This window comes from Penicillium mononematosum (genome assembly GCF_028829835.1).
Source record: "Penicillium mononematosum strain IBT 11891 chromosome Unknown utg000003l:1.0-8172316.0:1.0-8177699.0, whole genome shotgun sequence".
NCBI lineage: Eukaryota > Fungi > Ascomycota > Eurotiomycetes > Eurotiales > Aspergillaceae > Penicillium > Penicillium mononematosum.
Window position 1 is genome coordinate 6,701,826 of NW_026643273.1, and position 21,448 is coordinate 6,723,273.

General features: G+C 48.6%; 6 protein-coding genes across 6 annotated transcripts; 3 read left to right on the forward strand and 3 right to left on the reverse strand.

The window, feature by feature from the left end:
* Positions 1-1,537: 1,537 nt before the first annotated feature.
* N7519_007575 (dimethylallyl tryptophan synthase) lies at positions 1,538-2,707 on the forward strand (the record flags this gene model as incomplete). The annotated part of the gene is made up of 1 exon (XM_057294351.1): positions 1,538-2,707. One exon carries the CDS (start codon positions 1,538-1,540, stop codon positions 2,705-2,707), a length of 1,170 nt encoding a protein of 389 aa, XP_057149162.1.
* A 1,761-nt stretch (positions 2,708-4,468) lies between these two features.
* On the forward strand, positions 4,469-5,713 carry N7519_007576 (cytochrome P450; the record flags this gene model as incomplete). Its single annotated transcript, XM_057294352.1, has 4 exons — positions 4,469-5,065; positions 5,128-5,238; positions 5,304-5,470; positions 5,539-5,713. 4 exons carry the CDS (start codon positions 4,469-4,471, stop codon positions 5,711-5,713), a joined length of 1,050 nt encoding a protein of 349 aa, XP_057149163.1.
* A 1,199-nt stretch (positions 5,714-6,912) lies between these two features.
* N7519_007577 (uncharacterized protein) lies at positions 6,913-8,534 on the reverse strand (the record flags this gene model as incomplete). Its single annotated transcript, XM_057294353.1, has 3 exons — positions 6,913-8,050; positions 8,103-8,161; positions 8,214-8,534. 3 exons carry the CDS (start codon positions 8,532-8,534, stop codon positions 6,913-6,915), a joined length of 1,518 nt encoding a protein of 505 aa, XP_057149164.1.
* A 556-nt stretch (positions 8,535-9,090) lies between these two features.
* On the reverse strand, positions 9,091-16,841 carry N7519_007578 (type I polyketide synthase; the record flags this gene model as incomplete). The annotated part of the gene is given in 8 exon segments (XM_057294354.1): positions 9,091-9,350; positions 9,407-12,103; positions 12,121-12,387; positions 12,439-12,904; positions 12,915-14,243; positions 14,281-15,419; positions 15,491-16,141; positions 16,205-16,841. 8 exon segments carry the CDS (start codon positions 16,839-16,841, stop codon positions 9,091-9,093), a joined length of 7,446 nt encoding a protein of 2,481 aa, XP_057149165.1.
* Positions 16,842-18,887: 2,046 nt separating this feature from the next.
* N7519_007579 (uncharacterized protein) lies at positions 18,888-19,679 on the forward strand (the record flags this gene model as incomplete). Its single annotated transcript, XM_057294355.1, has 3 exons — positions 18,888-19,039; positions 19,194-19,478; positions 19,526-19,679. 3 exons carry the CDS (start codon positions 18,888-18,890, stop codon positions 19,677-19,679), a joined length of 591 nt encoding a protein of 196 aa, XP_057149166.1.
* Positions 19,680-20,866: 1,187 nt separating this feature from the next.
* Positions 20,867-21,407, reverse strand: N7519_007580 (uncharacterized protein; the record flags this gene model as incomplete). Its single annotated transcript, XM_057294356.1, has 2 exons — positions 20,867-21,038; positions 21,103-21,407. Coding segments are annotated over 2 exons (477 nt in total), but the record flags the coding sequence as incomplete, so codon positions are not given.
* Between the last annotated feature and the right edge of the window lie 41 nt (positions 21,408-21,448).

Consider the following 21,448-nt stretch of genomic DNA (forward strand, 5'->3'; position numbering starts at 1 on the left):
CCGTTTCCCAAGAAGTAGGGTAGAAATGTAGCCAGCTGGTTAACCTAAGAGACTAATTCAGTGTAATAGTGGCGTTCGTAACTGGCGTCCCCGATAACTTGCTAGTACTGGAGGCTATCCAGTATCTGTATCTCAGTCTAGCGGCGGAGGCCGACTGCACATATAGTATGAGATATGCATCCTTTAAACGAGGGTCTGCAAATGGTCACAGACCCCAGGACAACTGGATTCTCTAGCAGACTGGAATATCCGTGACGTTCCTCTTACGCATGTTTTAAGCAGTCATGATGGAGGACTGAAGCGGGAAGCCGGACCAAATCCCCTGATTCGGCCTAAGCCCAATTTGATGGGGCTTCTCAGTCCCTTTGAGCAACTGCTCCAAGTCGCTGATAGCAGCGATCTACATCAGGGACGCACGTTTGACGATAGTTCAAACCAACATAAATAAATATTGGACGCGTCGTCCCGCTTGAAGCTAGGCCAAATTTAAAAACATAACCCAGACCGTATATCATGAAATAGGCCCCTTGTGTGGGTGGCCACGCTCGTAGGGCCGTAGGTAAAGCTCGTAGGGTAAATAGTTTCAGTATCTACCGGAGTTCAGTATATAATTACTAGTATATTACCGGTTTATTATAGTCTTACTTCCTACTAGTTTTCGAGCTTTATTAAGACCTGCAACTTCTAGTATTATGCTTTTAGATGCCGTTTATTTACCGTCTTAGTAGTTTATACTATAATTTATACTATTAGTACTATATTATACTAGTATAGTTAGGGTATTAGGAAGGTCCTAGTGATAGATCCTAGTAGTATATACTAAACTATTATACTACTATATATACTATAGTAAAAACTAGCAACTAAAACATCTTATTAGTAGAAAGCTCGTAGTAAACGGTATCTAAAAACACGATACTAGAAGTCCTAGATTTTAATAAAGCTTACTTATTATTACTATCAATCCTATCCTAGATATATTTTACCCTACGACCCTACAAGCTCGAAAACTAGTAAGAAGTAAGACTATAACAAACCGGTAATATACTAGTAATTATATACTAAACTCCGGTAAATACTAGAACTATTTACCCTACGAGCTACGAAACCGGTAAGAAGTAAGACTATAATAAACCGGTAACAAACTGGTAATTATATACTAAACTCCGGTAAATACTAGAACCATTTACCCTACGAGCTTTACCCTACGACCCTGTGAGCATGTCATTCCCTTGTGTGACAACATTCCTCGCTCTTCTCGCTTGTCTACCTTGCTTATTGCCTTCTGTTGGCAAACTGTTATGCTATCACTTGCAAAATTCTTTCCCGATCCTTGTATGATGTAGTGTAGCCCACTACTCTGAGTCGGTGAGTAAGCCCACTTCAGATGGTCTGAACCCTCCTAGGCCTTATCAATTGCCTTTTTGCGCTTGAATCACCGTTCGTCCACGGCAATTCTTGCCGCTGGACATGATATCCGCATTCCCGCTTCGCTATCTGTTTTGTCAATCAAGCCCAGACTCATTGTTTCTTCGTCATGACTCTGCTTCCAAAGACGAGCGAAGCTCACGTTGCTGAACGACCACATGCCATCTTGCCTATGCCCTGGCGTATTCTCGGTCAGGCTCTCGGGTTTCCTAACCATGACCAGGAGCTGTGGTGGCTCCACACCTCGCCCTTTTTTAACAAGCTATTGATACAGTGCGGTTACGATATCCATTTGCAATACCAATATCTATGCTTCTACCACCGCCACATAATCAGTGTTCTGGGGCCATTCATTCGTTCTGGAATGGAACCTGACTATCTCAGCGGGTTCACACCTGAGGGTTACGGTTTCGAGCTAAGCGTCAACCATCAGCTAAGCGGCTCGGTACTACGTTTGGGTTGCGAGCCACAGAGTGAGTTTGCCGGCACGGAGCATGATCGTTTGAATCAATATATGGCGAGGGAGTTGCTGGGAAGACTTGCACGCCTTGACGATAATATCGACCTGCGGTGGTTTAACCACTTCGACTCACACTTGAGCCTTACTCACGAGGAAGCTAACGCAGCAGCTCCACATCTAGTACGACATCGCTGGCAAACAAAGGTTCTTGCATTTGACTTAAAGAATGGCGCAGTTCTCCCAAAAGCCTACTTCTTTCTCAAAGCCAAGTCAATTGTGACCGGCATCCCTATTGCTGTCTTGGCCTTCGGAGCAATTGAGCACCTTGACAAGGGATTTGAACCTGGGATATCAGTTCTTAAAAGATTTTTGTCTCCATGTTTAACTGAAAATCCCTCAGAATCCAACGCATCGGAGATTCTCCTGATTGCTGTCGACTGTGTCGTCCCTAGTAACGCTCGTCTCAAGTTGTATGTCGCCAATACACAACTATGCCTTGACAGTATCCGTCACTTTTGGACCCTGGGCGGATATCTGCGCGATCCCGTTACAGTCAAAGGCCTTGCAATTGCAGAGAAGCTGTGGAGCTTTCTCCGGCTCGATGAAGCCTCCCGCTCACATACCGATGTGGACCACTTGCCCTTGGTTCTCAACTATGGGTTGGAAATTGGTGGTGAAACAGTTAGACCACAGCTATATTTGCCTTCACATGGACAGAACGATGATTCCGGTTCCGATGGCTTGGCGGACTTTTTCAGGTATCTGAAGTGGGAAAATCTTGCTACTCGCTACAAACAAGAGTTAATACAGAATTTGTGAGAACCCATTGAGTATGCATCGCCAAAAATACGAGCTAACAATGTGTACAGCCCGTGTCGCGATATCAAACAGACTACGAAGGTCCAACGTTGGGTGGCGTTTTCGTATTCTGAATCTGCTGGAGTATATCTTACTGTGTACTTCCATGCTGTTGGGGGTGATGTAGGAAGCCTGTCCCACTGAATCCACGTTTTCCAGGGATAATGGGGGCGGATGGAAGACAAACGAATTTCAACCACATATTGCTGAAGTCAATTGCTTCTACAGACCAGGACTAATGTAATTGTTTTCCTATTACGGAATGGATCCCTTCCGGCCGCTGCCTAGAGCATTATGCGGAAAGCTTATAGCTCATTTGCTGAATACCGGACACTGTCATATTTGGTTCGTTCAAAAGCGTGAAGGGCCCTCGGGCTTGTTCACATCCCCTGTTTCCACTAATGTTGCGGACACCCGAGAGCTGTGTAACTAGACACAAGTGTTAGTTACGTAGCTTTACAGGAGCAAGAGTCTCAGTCTGGTCTCTCCGTTTAACACAACTTTGGTTGGTGCCCCAGAGCGCCGACCACAGCCAAACAAGAACAAACTCCACGGCGATATCTATTACACATCACAATGCGCCCCTTCATTGGTATTTGAATTCAGGAAGTATCTCGCATGTTTGACACCGTTTTCATGAAGTTACATGCAAGGAGCCATGGTGGTTGAAAGGCATTTGTGGACAGAAGGCCAAGCGGAAGCGGTAGGAGTGGTAATTTGGAATATATTGTCACATCTTTCTCCTTGTACCACCCGAAGCGGTCAATGTATGATTTGGCTTCTGCAGAAAGTACGGACGCTTAAACCAGAGGTTCGCTGGTCACCGCTGTGATTTATCGAATCGATCCCAGGACCTGCAATTCTCGCGAGTGTGAGTTGGAGGTATGGGTGCAGCCGTTGCACCATAATGTTCCATATTGGATGTGGTGACAGCTTTCCCACCGCTGATCATGGACCTATGCTATAATGTGTCCCACATTCTCAAAGCGAGAAACAATCTAGTGACGTGATGGCTAATCTGCAGGGGGTGCGAACCTATGTTGTCAGCAAGTGCCATCCCAAGCAACTAGCGAGAATTTAGTGACTCTATTTACATATTAGGATGAGGCCCTTCGTTGTACAAACAAAGCAAAGATACTAGGCCTCCAAGGGACCTTTATTGAGCAGCGACCTCCCCCTTATTGCAGTCATTTGACGAATACCTCGGTATTAGAAACATGGGCCTTGATCATTTCTCCGTCCTCGTTATTATCATTTCAGTCTATCTTTTGATTAGGAGCATATATCGGCTTTGGTTCCATCCTCTGAATAAAATTCCCGGTCCAAAGTTCACAGCAATCACGCATCTTTGGGAATTCTATCATGATGTTGTCCGAGATGGAAGGTTTATATGGGAAATCGAGGAAATGCATGAAAAAATACGGTAGGCGGCCTCCTCCCAATGAAACAAACAGTTTCTCAAAGTCAACAGGCCCCATCGTACGGATAAATCCACGAGAGGTACACATAAAAGACTCCAACTACTACAATGAAGTATACGCTCCCTCAGCACGTAAACGAGAGAAAGACCCGAAGCACGTTGTAGTCTTTGGCCTACCCTCGTCCATGGTCTCAACTCGTGGCCATGAACACCATCGCTTTCGGCGAGGTCTCCTCAATTCGTTCTTCTCTAAGCAATCCGTCCTTGGCATGGAACGGCTCATACAAGAGAAGATAGATCGAATGGTGCAGCGGTTTAAGGATGCTTATCGGGAGGGCACCGTGATTCCCGTGGACGCTGCTTACGCAGCGTTGACGGCCGACGTCATTTCTCACAACTGCTACGGGCAGAGTTTTAATTATCTGGATCAGAAAGACTACGTGAATGGCCTACGGCAAGCTGTTGATGGAAACGCCTTACTGGTTCACTTGTATCGGTTCTTTCCCCCTTTGATGAAAGCAGTTGCGGTCATTGCCGCATACCTTCCCAGGAGCCTTACCCCACGCGCAGCTGACCTATTCATGATGAAACGGATAATCCGCGAGAAGTCGATAGAGGCACTGGAACATGATGGACGAAAGAGCTCTCAGACAATATTCGACGCTCTGAGCGATCCAGCAATTCCGGAAGCAGAGCGGAGCCTCCAGCGTCTAGAGGACGAAGCATTGCTTGTGCTGGGTGCAGGAACCGAGACAACAGCACGTGTCATGAGTGTGGGCCTCTTCTACCTTCTAAGTAACAAGACTCTATTTTACAGGCTGAGGGCTGAACTCAAACCGCTGATGCCAACTCCTGACGCACGACCAACCTGGAATCAGCTGGAAGAGCTACCGTACTTAGTAAGCACCTATCACTTCCAGTTAACTTGATTCACCAAGATGTCCCACTGAACTGTGTCTAGACTTCGGTTATCAACGAGGCGCTCCGTCTCACCCACGTCATACCCTGTCGCCTTCCTCGTATAGCGCCCAAGGAAGATCTACAGTTCAATGGTTACACCATTCCAGCGGGGGTATTATGTCCTCCGATTTTGCATGACTCTAGACCCCTGTCGGACTAACCTGTTGCTCTCCGCAGACTCCTGTCAGCCAGTCCATTTGCGACGTGCACCTCGACCCATATGTTTTCCCCAATCCGCATAAGTTTGAGCCGGACCGATGGATTGAGGCTGCAGCAAAAGCTGAACGGCTGGACAGGTACCTTGTGCCGTTTTCCAGAGGGACAAGACAGTGCATGGGCCTTAAGTGAGTCTTTACTAATGATGCTTGTCCGTTATGTTGTGGCTACTAACCAAGCATCCCACTGGATATAGTCTGGCCTACTCTGAAATGTATCTGACATTTGCTGTGGTTGTTCGCTGGTTTGATTTGGAGCTGCACGAAACCTCTTATGAGAATATCCGTCTAGTACGCGAGCTGATCATGGGTTTGCCAGAAGCAAACACGATTTCGGTCAAAGTCAAAGTAGTTGGCCTAGTGACGGAATAAGGCATTTAATCCACGGACTGGTGCTGGGTCTAATCGAACCAGCTCCGCCAGTATACGGGAAACACTTCGAAGCTTCAAAGATAGAGACATCCAATCCGTTAGCGCATTTAATTCCACCACAGTTTATTCAGCTGCCTTTGGTGACATAGCCGCGGTTGCACAGAGAAAAGTGTTGACCCCAGTATCAGACAAACGAGAATACTTTCTTGTTGACGGTCAAATAGGCATTAGATTGTACGTAATTGAATGATAGGGAAGAATTTCCTCGCTTCCCTTGTCTGCTAGCATCTGTACTAGTCCCACAGAGTTCAGAGCCCATATACAGGGTTCAACATAGCTCAGGACCGAGAGGTTCAAGTAAAGTTATATGTAAGCAGTCTCCTAATCCATGGATGTAAACGGTGGTCATAGAACATCAGCCATAGTGTTTGTATCCCTAATTCAACGGATATTCTGTTGGATGCCTCAGGCATCATTTAGATAGAACCTAGATAGTTTGCCTACGGGCCCTCTCTCTTAATAGAGATGTAAAGATATACAGTCTGCAGGTGTAAGGCCTATCAACCGGGTAAGATACAATGGCTGTGGGAGGGGATCAATGTAATGTCTCTATATGCTGAGACTAATTCTTGTTAGAATTCAGGTGGTCCGGGGTAACTGGGCGAGTTTTAGACGGGCTTCAGGCTATATTCAGGCGAAGCGTTGTTTAGGTGAAGGGGCTGAAGGTAGAGCAGCAAGGCTAAACCCAACAAATCAAAGAAAAAGAAAAAGAAAAAGCAAAAACATACAACAGTGAGGATTCGCTGGTGGTCACCCACCCAACTACTAACTCACCGGCGTGTGGCTTAAGTACGGCTGAGCGGACGGGAAGCCCTGTTTTCCACACCCTATGGTCGTATGTGCTAGGTTATGAGCTAGAAGATAATGATAGAATGCAAGTCATAGGGCGGTGGGATGAAGCGTGAGTGCTATAAACAGAGTGAGAATCCTAAGCGAAGACCGCACAGCTCAGCTGGCGTGCCTGGTTCTGCAACATTAACATCTTGGCATATGCACACAGAGCGGAATAGCTTTGGAATTCCTAGAGCGGACTTCAACTCTCTTAACCCTGTATATATGCTAGGGCTGTTTCATCGTTCTTTATATATAACGAGTAACTATATTGCAATGTGTGCGAAGAAAATCCCAGGTCTTGATATCTAGTTTGAATCACTTTGCTTTACCACTTGCTCCTCCGTGATCTCAGAGCTCTCTTCATCCAGCCTGGCTGAAACATCGGACGCGTCGTATCCGTATCTAGCCAGTTGTGTGTTTCGTCGTCCCCACCAAAGCATGCCAAGTTGAACAAAGATAGACGAGAAAATAAAGGCAGTCGCGAGAGGGAATCCGATCGGATAACGAGGTGAGTCACTCGTCCTCCAAACGCGGATCGGAATTGTGGCATGGCCAATGTATACAATTGTCACCGTCAGCGCAACAATGATAGACCGCGCTTCCGGTTCCTTTCTGAGGAGTTCAGCCATCCAAGCCAAAAGTGATGGACTCCCTGCATTTGTCGCATATGTAAGGAAATAAAAGGTGATAATGACCCTCCAGTCTGAGGGCCAGGCGCTCAACACACTGAGCACAATGCCGAGCAAAAATGCCGGCGCAACACTGATCTGCCAGCGCCAGTGCTTCCAATCAGATAGCGCATTTAGACCCAAATTGATGAGGATCTGGAGAGCATAGCCGCCCATAGGAATCACGTTGACTTGGTATGTACTGAACCGAAGGTTTCCTGACGAGTCTTCCAGCGCTTTGAGATAAAGAGTGAAATAAGAATTTGCTCGGTTGGCCCAGGCTTGCAAGGCAAAAGCAGCCAAGAAGAAATATGTCACAGGGTGGAAGATGAGTTTCCGCAGCTTCTGGATTACGACCTTGGTAGGAATCATGTTTGAGGTATTGGCGCCGAAGTCAGCCATACGCTTTCGTGCAAGGCGTTTCTCCGTATCGGTAAGCCAGATAGCGCGAGTGAGAACTGGTGAGTCTGGGATGATAACAAGGCCGAGCAGTCCTTGCCCAATAGTTATTGTACCCGAGACAATAAATAGCCATTGCCATCCGGCGATACCATGCACACCATTCATGTTGGTGTAAAGGGCGGCTTGGAGCGCGCTTAAGAACATACCACCTGCTGCGTCTGATACGTTGAAGAAGGCTATTCTTTTGGCTAGCTCCGCTGGTGTGTACCAGTTGAAGATCATAGATACAGCGGTAGGCCAGAAGACTGCAGAAAATAATCCGAGTAGGACTCGCAATGCGTATATTGTTTTAGCGTTTGGTGCCTGTGCAATACTGTTCAAATTCATCAGTATATGTTGAATATAGTAATTTGGCTTCTACTTACCAGGTGACCAGGACGCCCCATGATATCTCACAGAATGGAAGAAAAATAGAAGGTCGAACCTTTGAAAATTGTTAGTTGAGTAAAATTTGTCGACATTCCAAGTCTCCTCACCTTGGTCTGGATAAGTTGACCTGGAATCAAACCGATAGCATATCCAACAGAGAAGAGCGTATTGAAGTTGATCAATTCATTTCCATACAAGTTCAAAGATTCCTTCATCCCCGAAACGTAAGCTTGAGCGGTCGCACTTTGGTCCATTTCTTTCAAAATCCCAGCAATAAAAGTCCACGTCAACAACAAGCAGTCCAGCTTGAAAACCAAGACATGTTGTGGGTTGCGGAAGTAGGGCACATAGCGCGCCAATACCTTGAACAACCCTGTCTGAGGTTGATCTTCAAACCCTGTAGGCTCAGCTTTGGACAAATGTTCCATCTTTATTTCCTTGGTTCTAATAAGTCGAACATGCTCTTCCTTAAATAATTGAAAATACATTTTCAACAATCTCTTCGTGCGTGCATCATCCTGAGGGGCGATCACGAAATTTACTTGGCACTGTACGAAACTTTCGAAATCCCCTTGATCGTCAAGTTAGGTGTGGGATGTTGCAATGCTTGATATTTTGAATGAGCATTATGCTATATGGGGGAAATAGTTATGGAATATAACTGGTTGGGTGGTGAGTGGGCAGGATAGTAAGAGCTGATAAACTTGCTTGGTCTCAACATAGAACTGCTAGCTCACCCGAACCGATTTCTATCATACGATAACGTTGGATATGGTGGTATATGTAGGTTGTAACAGCTAATTATTCTTATCCCTCTAGATGTAGTACCAAAAACGGGAGAAATATATATGAAAGAAATACATCCAGGGAAATACCTAAGAGTATGTATAGAAAAACCACCAAAAAAGACCACCAAAAAGACCACCAAAATCACCGTGTAAAGCGGCTAACTATTTATATACACTACATATGTACCTGATGCGACTAGGCCTGTTGTCCGTCGGACTTGATCTTAGGAAGCAGCTCCGGTCCAATGAGTTCCAGCGTATCCTCCACAAGGTCGATCACACACGCACCACTCAGAATACGCAGAACGGAGATATCGACGTTCAACTGTTTTATGAACCAAGATCGCGCCTCGACTGCAACAAGAGAATCCACTCCTAGCTTAACAATAGCGACATTGTCGTCCATATCACCCGCATTGAGTTGCAACAGAACAACCAAGCGGGCAGAGAAGCATTCTATATGCGTTCAAGTTAGATATAGGAACGTGGAGGACGGTCGCCTGATCCCATACCTTGGATGATTTTCCTGGCCTGTGCTTTGCTTGTCGCTTCGGCCAGCTGGACCTTGACAGACACTATGGATCGTTTTGCACCACCGTTGGTCTGCATCTCTTCTTCTTCTTCAACCTTCCATAAGTGGCAAAATTTGGGGTTTGATCGCCAGAGCACGCGATCGTCGACCTCTGGGTTGATCGTCCGGAGGCCAGTAACAATGTCTGGCTTGCGCCCCGAGTGAGGAGGACTAGCTAGTACGGCTTCCCCAAAGAGCTGATGGAAGTCCGCAACCGAGAGAGGGTAGGCTCCCAATGCGTTCAAAGCTCCAGTTTTGAGCTGGCCAGTGCGCGTGATGTATCCGGCTCCAATAATGGCGCCAATATGCATGACTGACCCAGCCAGGCCTTGCGCCCTTCTCTGACCCACCAAGGAGGCCATGTAGCCATTGGCCGCAGCGTAGTTGCTCTGTCCACTGCTACCAACCACCAAACTAAGCGAGGAAAACAAAATGAAGAAGTCGAGTGGATGATTGTCGCCAAACACTTCGTGAAGGTACCGACTACCGTCCACCTTGGGCTTCATTACTGTTAGTAGATCGTCAACCTCCATGTTCGACAACATGATATCTTGCATGACCATGGCCGCATTTGCCACGCCCACAATGGGTGGGAGGGTCTGATAGACCTCCTCGTAGACGGCCCGTACTGATGCCTTATTTGTAACATCCATTGCACGGACCTTGATTGTTGCACCTGCAGCCTTCATGATATCGAGCCATTTGTGCCCAACTTTGGGATTCCGGCTGGTCAAAACAAGATGCCTGGCTCCCTTCTGGACGAACCATTCGCACAGCGACTGTCCGAGATCTCCGGTCAGCCCAACAAGGAGATACGTCTTGTCTGCGGGGAATGAGATTCCATGATCCACAGGTGAGATATCGACGGGGACGGTATTATCAGCACCCCAGTCGACGATTGTAAATGCTTCTTCGTCTTCTCGGCTGAGATGGGGAACTTGTCTGATGGTGCGCGTGAGCCTGTCCGCGTGAGGCCCGGAAAGTGTTTGATATGCATCGGGTGGTACTCCAGCAATCAGATCGTGCAGTAACGCACCATGAAGATAGGCCCTAGAGAAGGAGGTTGGTGACAACAAGGTAGCTGCAGTGTGAACTTGGCAGAATTTCGGAAGAGCGGAGGTCAGACGCTTATGCAAGTTATCCTGAGTGGGTCCTGAAGAGGATAGATTCAGGAATGCTGACATGCTAGAGGGTAATTTGGCTCTCAGCACGTTTTTGAATCCCAGAGGGTGGATGAAAATGGACCGGGCATCTTCCTTCAACCGCGGGTCATCGGTGACGGTAAATACGGATATGCCCTGCTTATCGGCGTGAGACCGTAGGATCTCGAGAAGCTCTGTTTCAACTCCCAGAGTCAAGATGGTTTCACCTTTGGTGGCAGTCGAGATGATGGTGTGGGCAATTAGCTCCCAGACTAGTCGAAGAAGTAGGGCTTTTTCTTGTCCAGATACCACCGTGACGGAGACAACATACTCCTGTGGGATAACAGCAAGCGACGAATTTGACGTCGAAAGAGCGAAGACAGTCTCATTGGTATCCATACACCTGCCGATGATAGGGAAGAGATACTGCCCGCCCACTAGCCTGAGCGCCGAGAGACCGGAGTACAACACGCATATAGATACAGAGTGCTCTGACGACAAGTTAGTGCTGGAGGGAGCTTCCGTCACAAGTCTGAAACCTCTGGATGACGACTCCGAGTAAGCGATAGAGACCATGTCTGTGGTCGGTGAAACCTCGTACGATATCTGTCGTTGCTTGGAGTTATATCGGCTGTTCTGGGCTTCCTGTTGGCATATGCGTGGAATCAACAGACGACCATCTTTGCTCGTACAATATTCAGGCTCGGTCGTCCACAGGATCTGGTCAAGAGTGCCTTCACGTTCCCAAATTTGTGTGAAACGGAGACGCAAGAGCATCTCAGAGAGACGCCGACCGTCCAGCGCCACCGTAGCAGAGCCATCTTCGACGTCGAGGAACTGCAGTCGAAGTTCCTTTCGCTCATTGCTGGCAGAGCGGCCTAGCCCAATTATCATATTGTTGTAGGGTTCTGTGTTCTTGCAACCACGAGTGACCCAGAGTAAATTGTGATAATTTGCGAAGAGCATCTTCACGGCCTGTAGTCGACTGGCAGACATCTCCTTGAAAATGGAGATCTCCAATTCGGTCAGGACAAGGATTGTGGTCGGTAGGTTGTCATCTCCAAAGAAGTCATTCACTTCCTCCAGTGTCTCGATGGCTGTTATCGTACGGAAACGCTGGCCAACCATGCATTGGACATCTGTGGACAGCCTGGCAGTCTCGAGCGTTGCTCCGCCGACAATGAGAAGATCTTCCATTTCTGCATCCAGTGTAGTCCTCGAAAAAAGGGGCTGTCGAAGGAAGGCAACACGGCCATCAACTGCCTGTGTGACTGAAACTGAAAAGGGATTGGCAAGTCCATCCTGGGACATGGCAACCGTGTCAAGTCCTGAATACCCTGTTTTTTGCAGCAAAGAATGCCACTGGGCCGTTGATAATGTTGGCGCCCACTTCCTGTTTCCTCCCTGGCTATGCCACCAGCCAGGGAGCCCGCCCATCAGGAACCCGATCCGGCTGGGCTCCTGGTCTGTCAGTTCAAGGAGCAGCAAGTACCCACCTGGCCTTAGCAGGAACGGACATTTTGTAGGGCTTTCTCAATGTCCTTGGCAGCGTGGAGGACGTTCAAAGCGACGATAACGTCATACGAGTGCTCCTCGTACCCCTGGCTGTTTGCTTCTTTCTCCATATCGAAGGGTTTGAAGACCATTCTGTTAGTATAAGGGCTGAACATCTCCTGGGCCTGGTCGGAGAAAGCTTTCGAGGTATCAGTGTATGTATAGGATTTGAAGGCAGAGCCAAGATGGTCGAGTATCATCTTAGTTGTCCCTCCAGTCCCGGCCCCTGATGTTTATTGTTAGACCATAATAATACTTAAGACGGGACGGAACTGACCAATGTCAATAATATTCATCTGAGGATACCGATGGGAGATTTGCTTGATAAGACGAGCAGCCCAGGTGTTAGCCACGGAGAACCCAAGTCCTTCGGCGTACAATTTGTCCAGCATATCGTCCTTGGTGAGATGCTCTATGGGATTTGACTCTCCCCGAACGATAGATGGATAAGCTTGTCCCATGGATTTGATGAGTTTTAAGTCAATATTGTCGGGGTATCTGTTAAATATCCGTTGTATTTCTTCCTCCGTGTCGTTTGCCCAGTCGGCCTCGCAATGTCGTCGCTTGCCACTGGCCACCTCCGAAACCAGGTGACTAGCCCAAGCTAGTAGTTGTTGGTGATGCAACGCGGTGTTGCACTCTTGCAGAGCCGATACCTCAGACCTGAGATTCTTCAAGTAGAAGTGGGCCGCTCGTTCACACGCACGGGCATGCTCCATTTTCGTCGGCCGTGGCACGACCCTCTATAATGACGGAACTCGCATCAGGGTCTGCCGGTGCCCAAACCTCTTCAGAGAAAATGTTGCGATCGTCCGCTTCAGTAGCCTTTTTGAAGGGCACCGTTGAGACAGATTCAATTTGGACAAAAGCGTCTCCTGCATCGGTGTATATGGTGACGTCTCCGGCCTCTGAAGAATTGGGGACATTCCCATAAAACGACAATATTTCAGACTGGTGGGAATGGTATGGATTGATCCTGACCGTGCGAATGCCGGTCGGTACATGTAGACTCCAGAGACTTCCATCGCCGGGGTGGCTAGCGGCCGCAGACAAGGCCTGGAATGCGACGTCCAACAATGCAGGATGCACGATCGAATTCTCGGGCGATATTTGAGGCTGAAAACAACCATACGAGTGCCCCATTTTACGCTCCAGTCGGGAAATAGACCGGAAAGCCCCAGTATATCCGTACCCTAACTCATAGAGTGTGCTGTAGAATTCATCGACGTCGACAGAAATCATATTTGGCAGGACATCATCAAGAGCGCGGCCGGGAAGCACGCTGGCCTCTGATAATCCTAAGTGCAATGAAACAGATCCACTAGCAATTCGACTCAATTTGTCTGTCTCCTCGCTCGCCGGAGATTGCACTGTCCAGTTCGCATTGAAGATTTCATCGCCTGAACCGCTGTGTGTCAGTGTCCGTTCAATATCTGACAAGGTTAAAACCACCTCGGCGCCCGTAGTCTCATCGCTGAACGAGATGGCCCGATGAATGGCCAAGTCGCAGACTTCGATAAGCCGTACCTCCTCAGCTTGCGCCTTCAATAATGCCGCCTCGCACGCCATCACCACATATGCCGCACCGGGAAGCACCGCCCGACCTTGTAGACGGTGGTCGGAGAGCCATGGGATCTCCTTCGGAATAAGGAAATTTCGCCATGTTACCTCCGTATCCGTGGCATCGCCGTAGGGAACACCGAGTAGACTATGCACTGGCCCAGGTCGGTTGCGCCCTGCCCTTTCCTTACGACATTCGAACCAATATGATCGTTCATGGTCCCACGGATAGGTTGGGATATCCCGTACAAAGGATACCTTGCTTGCGTTGGAGAAGAACGTCCGGTCATAGCCGGCAAAGTCGACTGTGCCGCGCCCGCAGTAAGTCCACAACATCCCCAATGCCTCCGCAAATATAGTGAGGTCGTTCTTCCTCCGCGAAAGGACTCCGCTGTAAGGGAGTTTGGCCTCACTTATGTCCTGGATTGTTTGCAGAACTGGCGATTGAAGGGCAGAGTGTGGGCCGACTTCGAGTCCTGCATCAAATCCCCCCCTCTCGTGTGGTGAGCGCAGCCTCCAGCGCTCCAGCAAATAGAACGGTTTGGGTCATATTAGTGACCCAGTATTCGCCGGAGAGCCCAGCGCAAGCCTCTGACATTGCTTCGCCCGGATAGACACTGGAAAGCCAAACGGGCGAAGGACCTTCGGGCGACACTGGGCGAATACCGCACGACCGCAATGCGTCTAGGTAGGGTTGTGCGCAGGGTAGCATATGATGTGAGTGGTAAGCCATATCTTCTTTCAGCACCCGGACAAACTTGTTATGCTCATCCAAATGCAGCCTCGCCTCGTTAATGGCATCATCGTCCCCAGAGATGGTCACGCTTGTCGAAGAGTTATACGCAGCGACCGAAATACGCCCATGGAAACCGGGATCTTCGCATAGTTCACGGGCCCCATCTGGTGATAGCCCAACTGCCATGGTTGCTCCCCGTTGTCCCTCTTTCCCACCTGCGAGCTTCGTATAAACACCGCGATAGTAAGCGATACGGATGGCATCAGATGCTGTGACGAGGCCGGCAGCGTATGCAGCGCCAATTTCACCGGACGAGTGTCCCACGACGGTATGGAAGCGGATGCCAGCACTCTGTAACATGTCGACAAGTAAGATTTGGACGGCAGTACAAAGGGGCTGGGAGATAGCTGGTTCCCCAATGCGGCTGTTCTCCGGCGATTTCGCGAGCTCTTCTTCAACTGTCCATGATGGACGATCATTCTCTCGTGGAAGGGTTGCTAATGAATTATCCAGGGATTGCACTATCTCACGGGCTCTGGGGGAGGCTCGGAGCAGCTCCTGGCCCATACCCGCCCACTGTGCGCCTTGTCCTGTGAAAACACCGAGGATTCGTCCATCATGTTTGAGGGATGGCTTGACACCGACCGGGTTTTCCGTTGTTGACAGCTTGATGCTCAGCTTAGATAGAAGGTCGTCGGTACTAAGTGCCGTGATTGCTGTTCGCACGCTGAAGGTTGACCGTTTGTATTGCAGAGTGGAAGCGAGACTGCGCAGGTCTACATCGGTACCAGACTTGAGATACTCGGAAAAGTTCTGCAGTATTGACACGAGGGTCCGCTCCGATTGAGCTGAGAAGACAAATGGCGTCGTCACTGTTGATGTTTGCTCGCCAGGCTCCGCGTGGACTGGTCTCGTGTCTTCATAACTTTCCAAGATAGCGTGTCCGTTTGCACCGCCAAAGCCTATCATGGTGTAATTGTTAGCAGTCATCCCAAATTTGAGCACCTATTGCTGTGCAGTTCCCGGTACTAACCAAAACTATTAACACTTACCCGTCTTGGTACACTCTTGTCGAGGACGGGCCATGGCGTCAGGGCTGTAGCTAGGCGAAGATGCTTTGCATAAGGTGCTACCGCCGGGCTCAGGTGATCAAACAGCATGTTTGGCGGAATATAGCCGTATTTAATCGCGAGAGCCGCTTTGAGCAAGCCCGCAAGACCAGCAGTACCCTCGGTGTGACCGATGACAGTCTTGATAGATCCAATATGGATAGCATCATCCTCGCCAAGGCCCTCCTCCCGTCCCCCAAAAAAGGCATTATGCACCGCCTCAGCCTCCCTAGGATCCCCGGCCTTTGTCCCAGTCCCATGAGCTTCGAAATATTGAGGTCTATCCTCTCGTTTAGAGACATCCAGTCCGGCCCGCTGGTATGTCTTTCGAATCAGGTCCGCCTGGGCTGCGCTGCTGGGCATGGTGATACCGCGCGTGCGGCCGTCCTGGTTGATGCCGGTTTCGCGGACAATACAGTCAATTGGATCGCCGTCTGCGATTGCTGCGCTTAACGTTTTTAGCACAATGGCGCCAACACCTTCGCCTCGGGCGTATCCATTTGCACTCGCATCCCACATCTTCGCACGGCCGTCGGGACAAATCATTTTCAAGTGACTGAGAATGAGATAGTTTGCTAAAAGCCAAAATTAGCTAGAGCCCACCAGACTTGAGAGAATAGGAAACGGAGGAGTCATACGGGGTGAGATAATCAAACTTGCACCACAAGCGACAGCCACCGATGACTCTCCACTTCGGAGCGACTGCACAGCGAGATGAAGAGCTACCATGCTAGAGGAGCAAGCAGTGTCAATAGTCACAGACGGCCCGTGCCAGTCAAAAAAGTAGGAGATGCGGTTTGAATGAATGCTGCGTGAGATACCGGTGCCCGCATACTTCGGTATGCAGTCGATATCACCCTGCACCACATCAGTATAGTCGCAGCTCATCAGCCCTACATACACGGCTGTTGAGGAACCCTGGAGGCTTTCAAGCGTCAGACCAGCAGACTCCAGTCCCTCATAGACGGTCTCCAGGAGCAATCGTTGCTGGGGGTCAATCGCCTCTGCCTCTGCTGGTTGGATGTTGAAGAATTGTGGGTCGAATTTGCGGATATCTTCCTCCAAGAAGTGGCTATACTTGGTTATGTTGCTACCGTGGTGTGGTCCATTTGCGTAGTGGTAGCCTTCCCAGTTGAATCGGTCTTTCGGGATCTCAGTCAGACAGTCCCGGGGGTCTTGAAGCAGCTCCCAGAGACGAGAGGCACTACTCGCATTTCCTGGAAAGCGACAGCCGCTGCCGATAATAGCAATAGGTTCATTCGGACAGGGTGCCATATTTTCTGCGCTTGGTTATTGGAATATAATGATGCATAGAGTACTACGAAGAACACCAAGAGCCATGTGGGTATGTATATATATATAGCAGGTGTGGCTTTTTAGGGGTTTCTATTCGGTGTCGAGTCTACATAATCTATACCACGATATGTGGCATAATCCCCTGTGCAGGGTTGATTGACTCCCATGTATACCCCGCCACGTGGACCGACAACCGTCTCGTTCGTCGGTGGTCAGCACTGAATAACCGTGATGCTTTGTCGAATCACACGTTTTGTATCGTATTATGGAAGATTCAGCAATTGGCCAATCTTCTGCCGTCTTGCCTCCGCAGGAGGGGCTTGGAGAGGAAAGATTGGAGACGGCCCTAGCTGGATGACCCACACTCGGTGGTAGGACCCCCGGGGCGGGCCGGACACCTGGGCAGTCTTTATTAGTCTATACTCCGTACGGGTCTAAATACTTCGTATATATCATGTCATTGTTCAAGGTGCAAAGCCTACACAGATAAACGCTCGAGGTCTCAATAGCTTTATACTATGTTCACAAAAGCTGCCAGGTCCATGCCGCATGAGTCCCCTAACCATAACCAAGACTCAGCCAAGCCTCACTAAGAGATTTGCCCAGAGAATCGAAAGCCTCGCTCCACGGGGCCCATGCGCTGGGCTGCCCTTCATCCAGTAGATGGGCGCCTCTGTTAGCCAAATGGTGGGGCTAAGGTTTACATGCCACTTCGTTCCTAGATCGGGCGCGTAATAAGTGATGGGATATTTTTGGAATGATTATGTTATATCATGTGGTATTTTTGGTGGTAGCATTACTGTATGTCGTTTATTTCCTTAGATGTATTATATTATAGATATTATCCCCGCGTTATTATTGCTATAGCTCCAATGACAAGGAGAATTAGTCGTCATCTGCATGGATGTCATATACCGGGAAGCGGCTAGGACTACCCACATTTCTTGCCAGGAAAAAAAGCGGGTTGATTGTCATGATGGTCCCTCAACCCCGTCGTAGGTGAGGTTGGCTGGATTTGATTAGAGACATCAAGACGCCAACAGTAAGCACTACCCGTAATTCTCGTATATGAATTAGTGTGGACATCCGGTAGAGATTACATCGGTCCCCCACTAGTGCATCGGACAATATTCCACTTTCAGTCCGACTCCAGCCGTACCAGCTGCAGCCTAATGAAGCGCCCAGGAGTTAACGGATCCCCTTCATTGAACGAACTCGCGAGATTGACAGCACGATAATGTAAACTGCTGGCTTCGATGTCTCTAACAGCCTCAATAGCACTAGTCAGTCAGCCTGGATTGCGACATCGTATTTGTTAACGTAAAATGATAGCAACCCACTATCTGCAACTCAAGAACACATCCTCAACTCTCGTTATAGCATTCGTTCTCCTCCTCGCAAACTTTAGAGAGATCTAGTGGTATTCAAACCGTTCCTGCTCATCTTCTTGTGCTTCGTGGATAGCGTAAGAGGTATGATAGTAAATGTGCAAATATATCCTACATTCCAAGGTTAGCCCAGGGAAATCTATATGTAGACGATGTGCAACAAGAACAGCATAAAGTGGTTGTTAACCATATAGTCGACAGGAAGAGGAAGGTGCTGAGGACTCGATATGCACTAGCCTAATCTAGTAAGCTGCTCTTATCTCCTTCCTTTTTTTCTTTCCCCCCGATCTTCCCTGTCAACAATTCTTCAAGAATAACTATCTCTACCTTCTCCACGCAAGACACAAGCACCGGCACCTCTCAGCCCGGCCCCAGGAAGTGCACAAGCTGGGTCGCAGATATTCATTATTGGAGGATCCTCGAGATCTGCTTCAGTGTGGTCCTGATTTGCACCACTACCCATTCACAGCATAGGCCAAGTGCTGGGGAATGAGGTTTTGGAAAATGCCAGGTAAGTTCCATCATTCCCTATAGGAGGAGTAGAAGAATGCTACTCAGTCCTTCGATGTCAAACGATTACTAACTACTACTATAGGCGTTGCGCAGAGTGCCCTCAATGCGGCAAGAAGCCTTCATCATGTCCGCAACCACGTCAAGCCCCGACATCACCACAAGCCCTAGCACCAGCACCACCACCAGTGCTAGTACAAGCACTGGTAGTTTGGGGACAAACTGGGTCGCTGAGATCCGCGATGGCACACAGTTGGCTACTCCTTTGGAGTTATCCTGGTTTGGGCCACCTTCCAGGCACTTCTAGAATGGAACAAGTGCTGGGCGAACATCGCCTTCACGAGGACCCAGTAAGTTTGAATCGTTCCATAGGAGGAGTCGTAGAAGGGTGCTCGGTCCTCAGATACCAGACAGATACTAACAGCTAATATAGGCGCCGCGAACAGTGCCCTCAATGTGGCCTGGAAAAGGACGATGTCGTCGTGGCCACCAAGAAACAAGCAGAGGAGTGCGAGTCGCGGGCCCAGGCAGCCGAGGAGGAGCCGAAGTCCGCCAAGGGACAACGGGAGGCCGCCATGATTGAGCTGGCGGCCGCCCAGAAGAAGGTCAAGAAGAAGCAGAAGGCGCAGACTCAGCGGTGGAGCATGGACGACGACATGTTTGGGCCGGTCAACCGAACCCAGCCCTTCGACCACCCTTCGTGCTCGCCGCCGCCACTGTGACTCCCACGCGCACGACCTACTAGCCCCCGAAAACGGACAAAAGGTCTCCGCTCCTGGCATTCGCTGGCATCGTGAAGGAGCAGTCCGTAAAGTCGTATCATGACGCAGTGAAGGGCAATTGGACTAGTGTCGGGTCAAAGAAAAGGTTCAAGGTCGATTCGCCACTGGCAACAACTGCTGGACAGGACACATCCTAAACCTAATGCAAGCCGTCACACCTGTGCGCTGGCTACCCCGGGGTCTGTCCGGGATGTGCTGTCTATAATTTTATGTCAGATTGTTCTGATCTCCTTTCTATGGAAATGAGCTCACTGTAAGAAGCAATCACTCATACACATAATGAAGGACTCTCTATCGCTCCAGCTGCACCCGTATTGAATGCAATGCTTCCCTAGTAGGCTTGATTGTAGGCTTCCTTGATCATCACAAGAGATACTGATATGCCTCATAAGAACATACAAAAACCCATCGCAACAAAGATGATCAAAGGATGCTTAGCCACAACATTATCAATTTCAGTTTATAATAAGTGGATCGACTTCTATCGGGTAGTCAAAATTTACCATGGGAAAATATGAAGTAGCAGCTTTTCATTATAGGGTTTGTTGACGCGCCTATTTTACTAAAATTGATCTCAAGTACGAGAAACAGGCAATTTCTTAGCGACTTATCCCTTTAATTACTGTTGACATACATGAGATGTATTTATCTCTTTGTGCAGACTGAGCCTTTGCTTTGTCAGTTTGCTAGTTTGCCATTTTTTTTGTTTCTTTGTTATCATAGGCTTCATATACAGCCTGCTCTCCATAGATTTCATATCACACCTCTCTTCTTCCCGATTTTCCCATACTAGTGCATCTCACTAGATCTCCAGTATCGTAGCCCTCAACAATTACTATAAGTCAAAGTTTAGACTGGTAACAAGTTAACTAATCGCCCAAAATATAAGCAATAATATAATATGTTGAGGGCTACGAAACTAAGCACTCGGGGAGAAAGAAGAGAAATCTGTTGTATTCAATCACTCAAGAGAAAGACTTTTTGGAAGGCCTGAGCTACAGACAAACAAGCAAGCAAGCAAGCAAAAAGGCTCAGTCTGCCTATCACTAAGGCATCTCATCTATGGAGGATGGACGTAACACAATCTTCATCCAATCCCTAGGTCATTTAAGCCAATTCGACACTCTTTTCCACTGCCACGGACCACCTTTCTTCCAATACCACGCGATGGCTCTGACAAAGGAGATCCTCCCAAGCCCAAACATTCCCGGCATACAGAAGTAGCTCTCCGCCAGTGATAACTGGTATGAGGGATTTGGGTTACTGATCGTAGAGTGCAGCCTTTCTCTGAGCTCTCCCTTCTCTTCTTCAGTACTCTCAAACCCGCGAAAAACTTCACAGCACCAACATTCCATTGTACAATGGCCAATCCCCATTCCGTTTCTCCCGTTTTGGGATAGATGACGATGTACGCAGCATCCGCAGTTCCTACCGCAACATCCACCCCTCCGTATGCAATCATTAATGAGCTCTTCGCGAAGATACCAGGCAGGATTCTGTCTGATTTTGTAGTAAGTCCTCTTTAGCGGTTTTTCCGGAAGCTGAGACTCCGCAGCGTACATGTATGCTTCCATGTTAACGCTCAATCTTTTGAGCTCGTCGACCTCCATCTCGTATTTTTGCAGGGTGTTCAAATCATCATTGTTAGATTCTAACTTCTGTATAGGCCGCATTCTTCGCTCAAGGGACTCTATTCGTTGCGTCGTTTCTCGTAGGAGATTTTCAAGGTGTATGATTTTCGCTAGTACAGATGATTCCACTCGCAGACCTTTACCATACCCAAACAGCCAGTAGTCCCCATCGCCGTCGGTGAGTTTGAAATGGCCAAAGCTATCATAAATTCGTAGATCAGGATCAGCAGCCATTGTGTGAAGCCGTTGAAGGAGTAGAATAAGAATTCACCAAA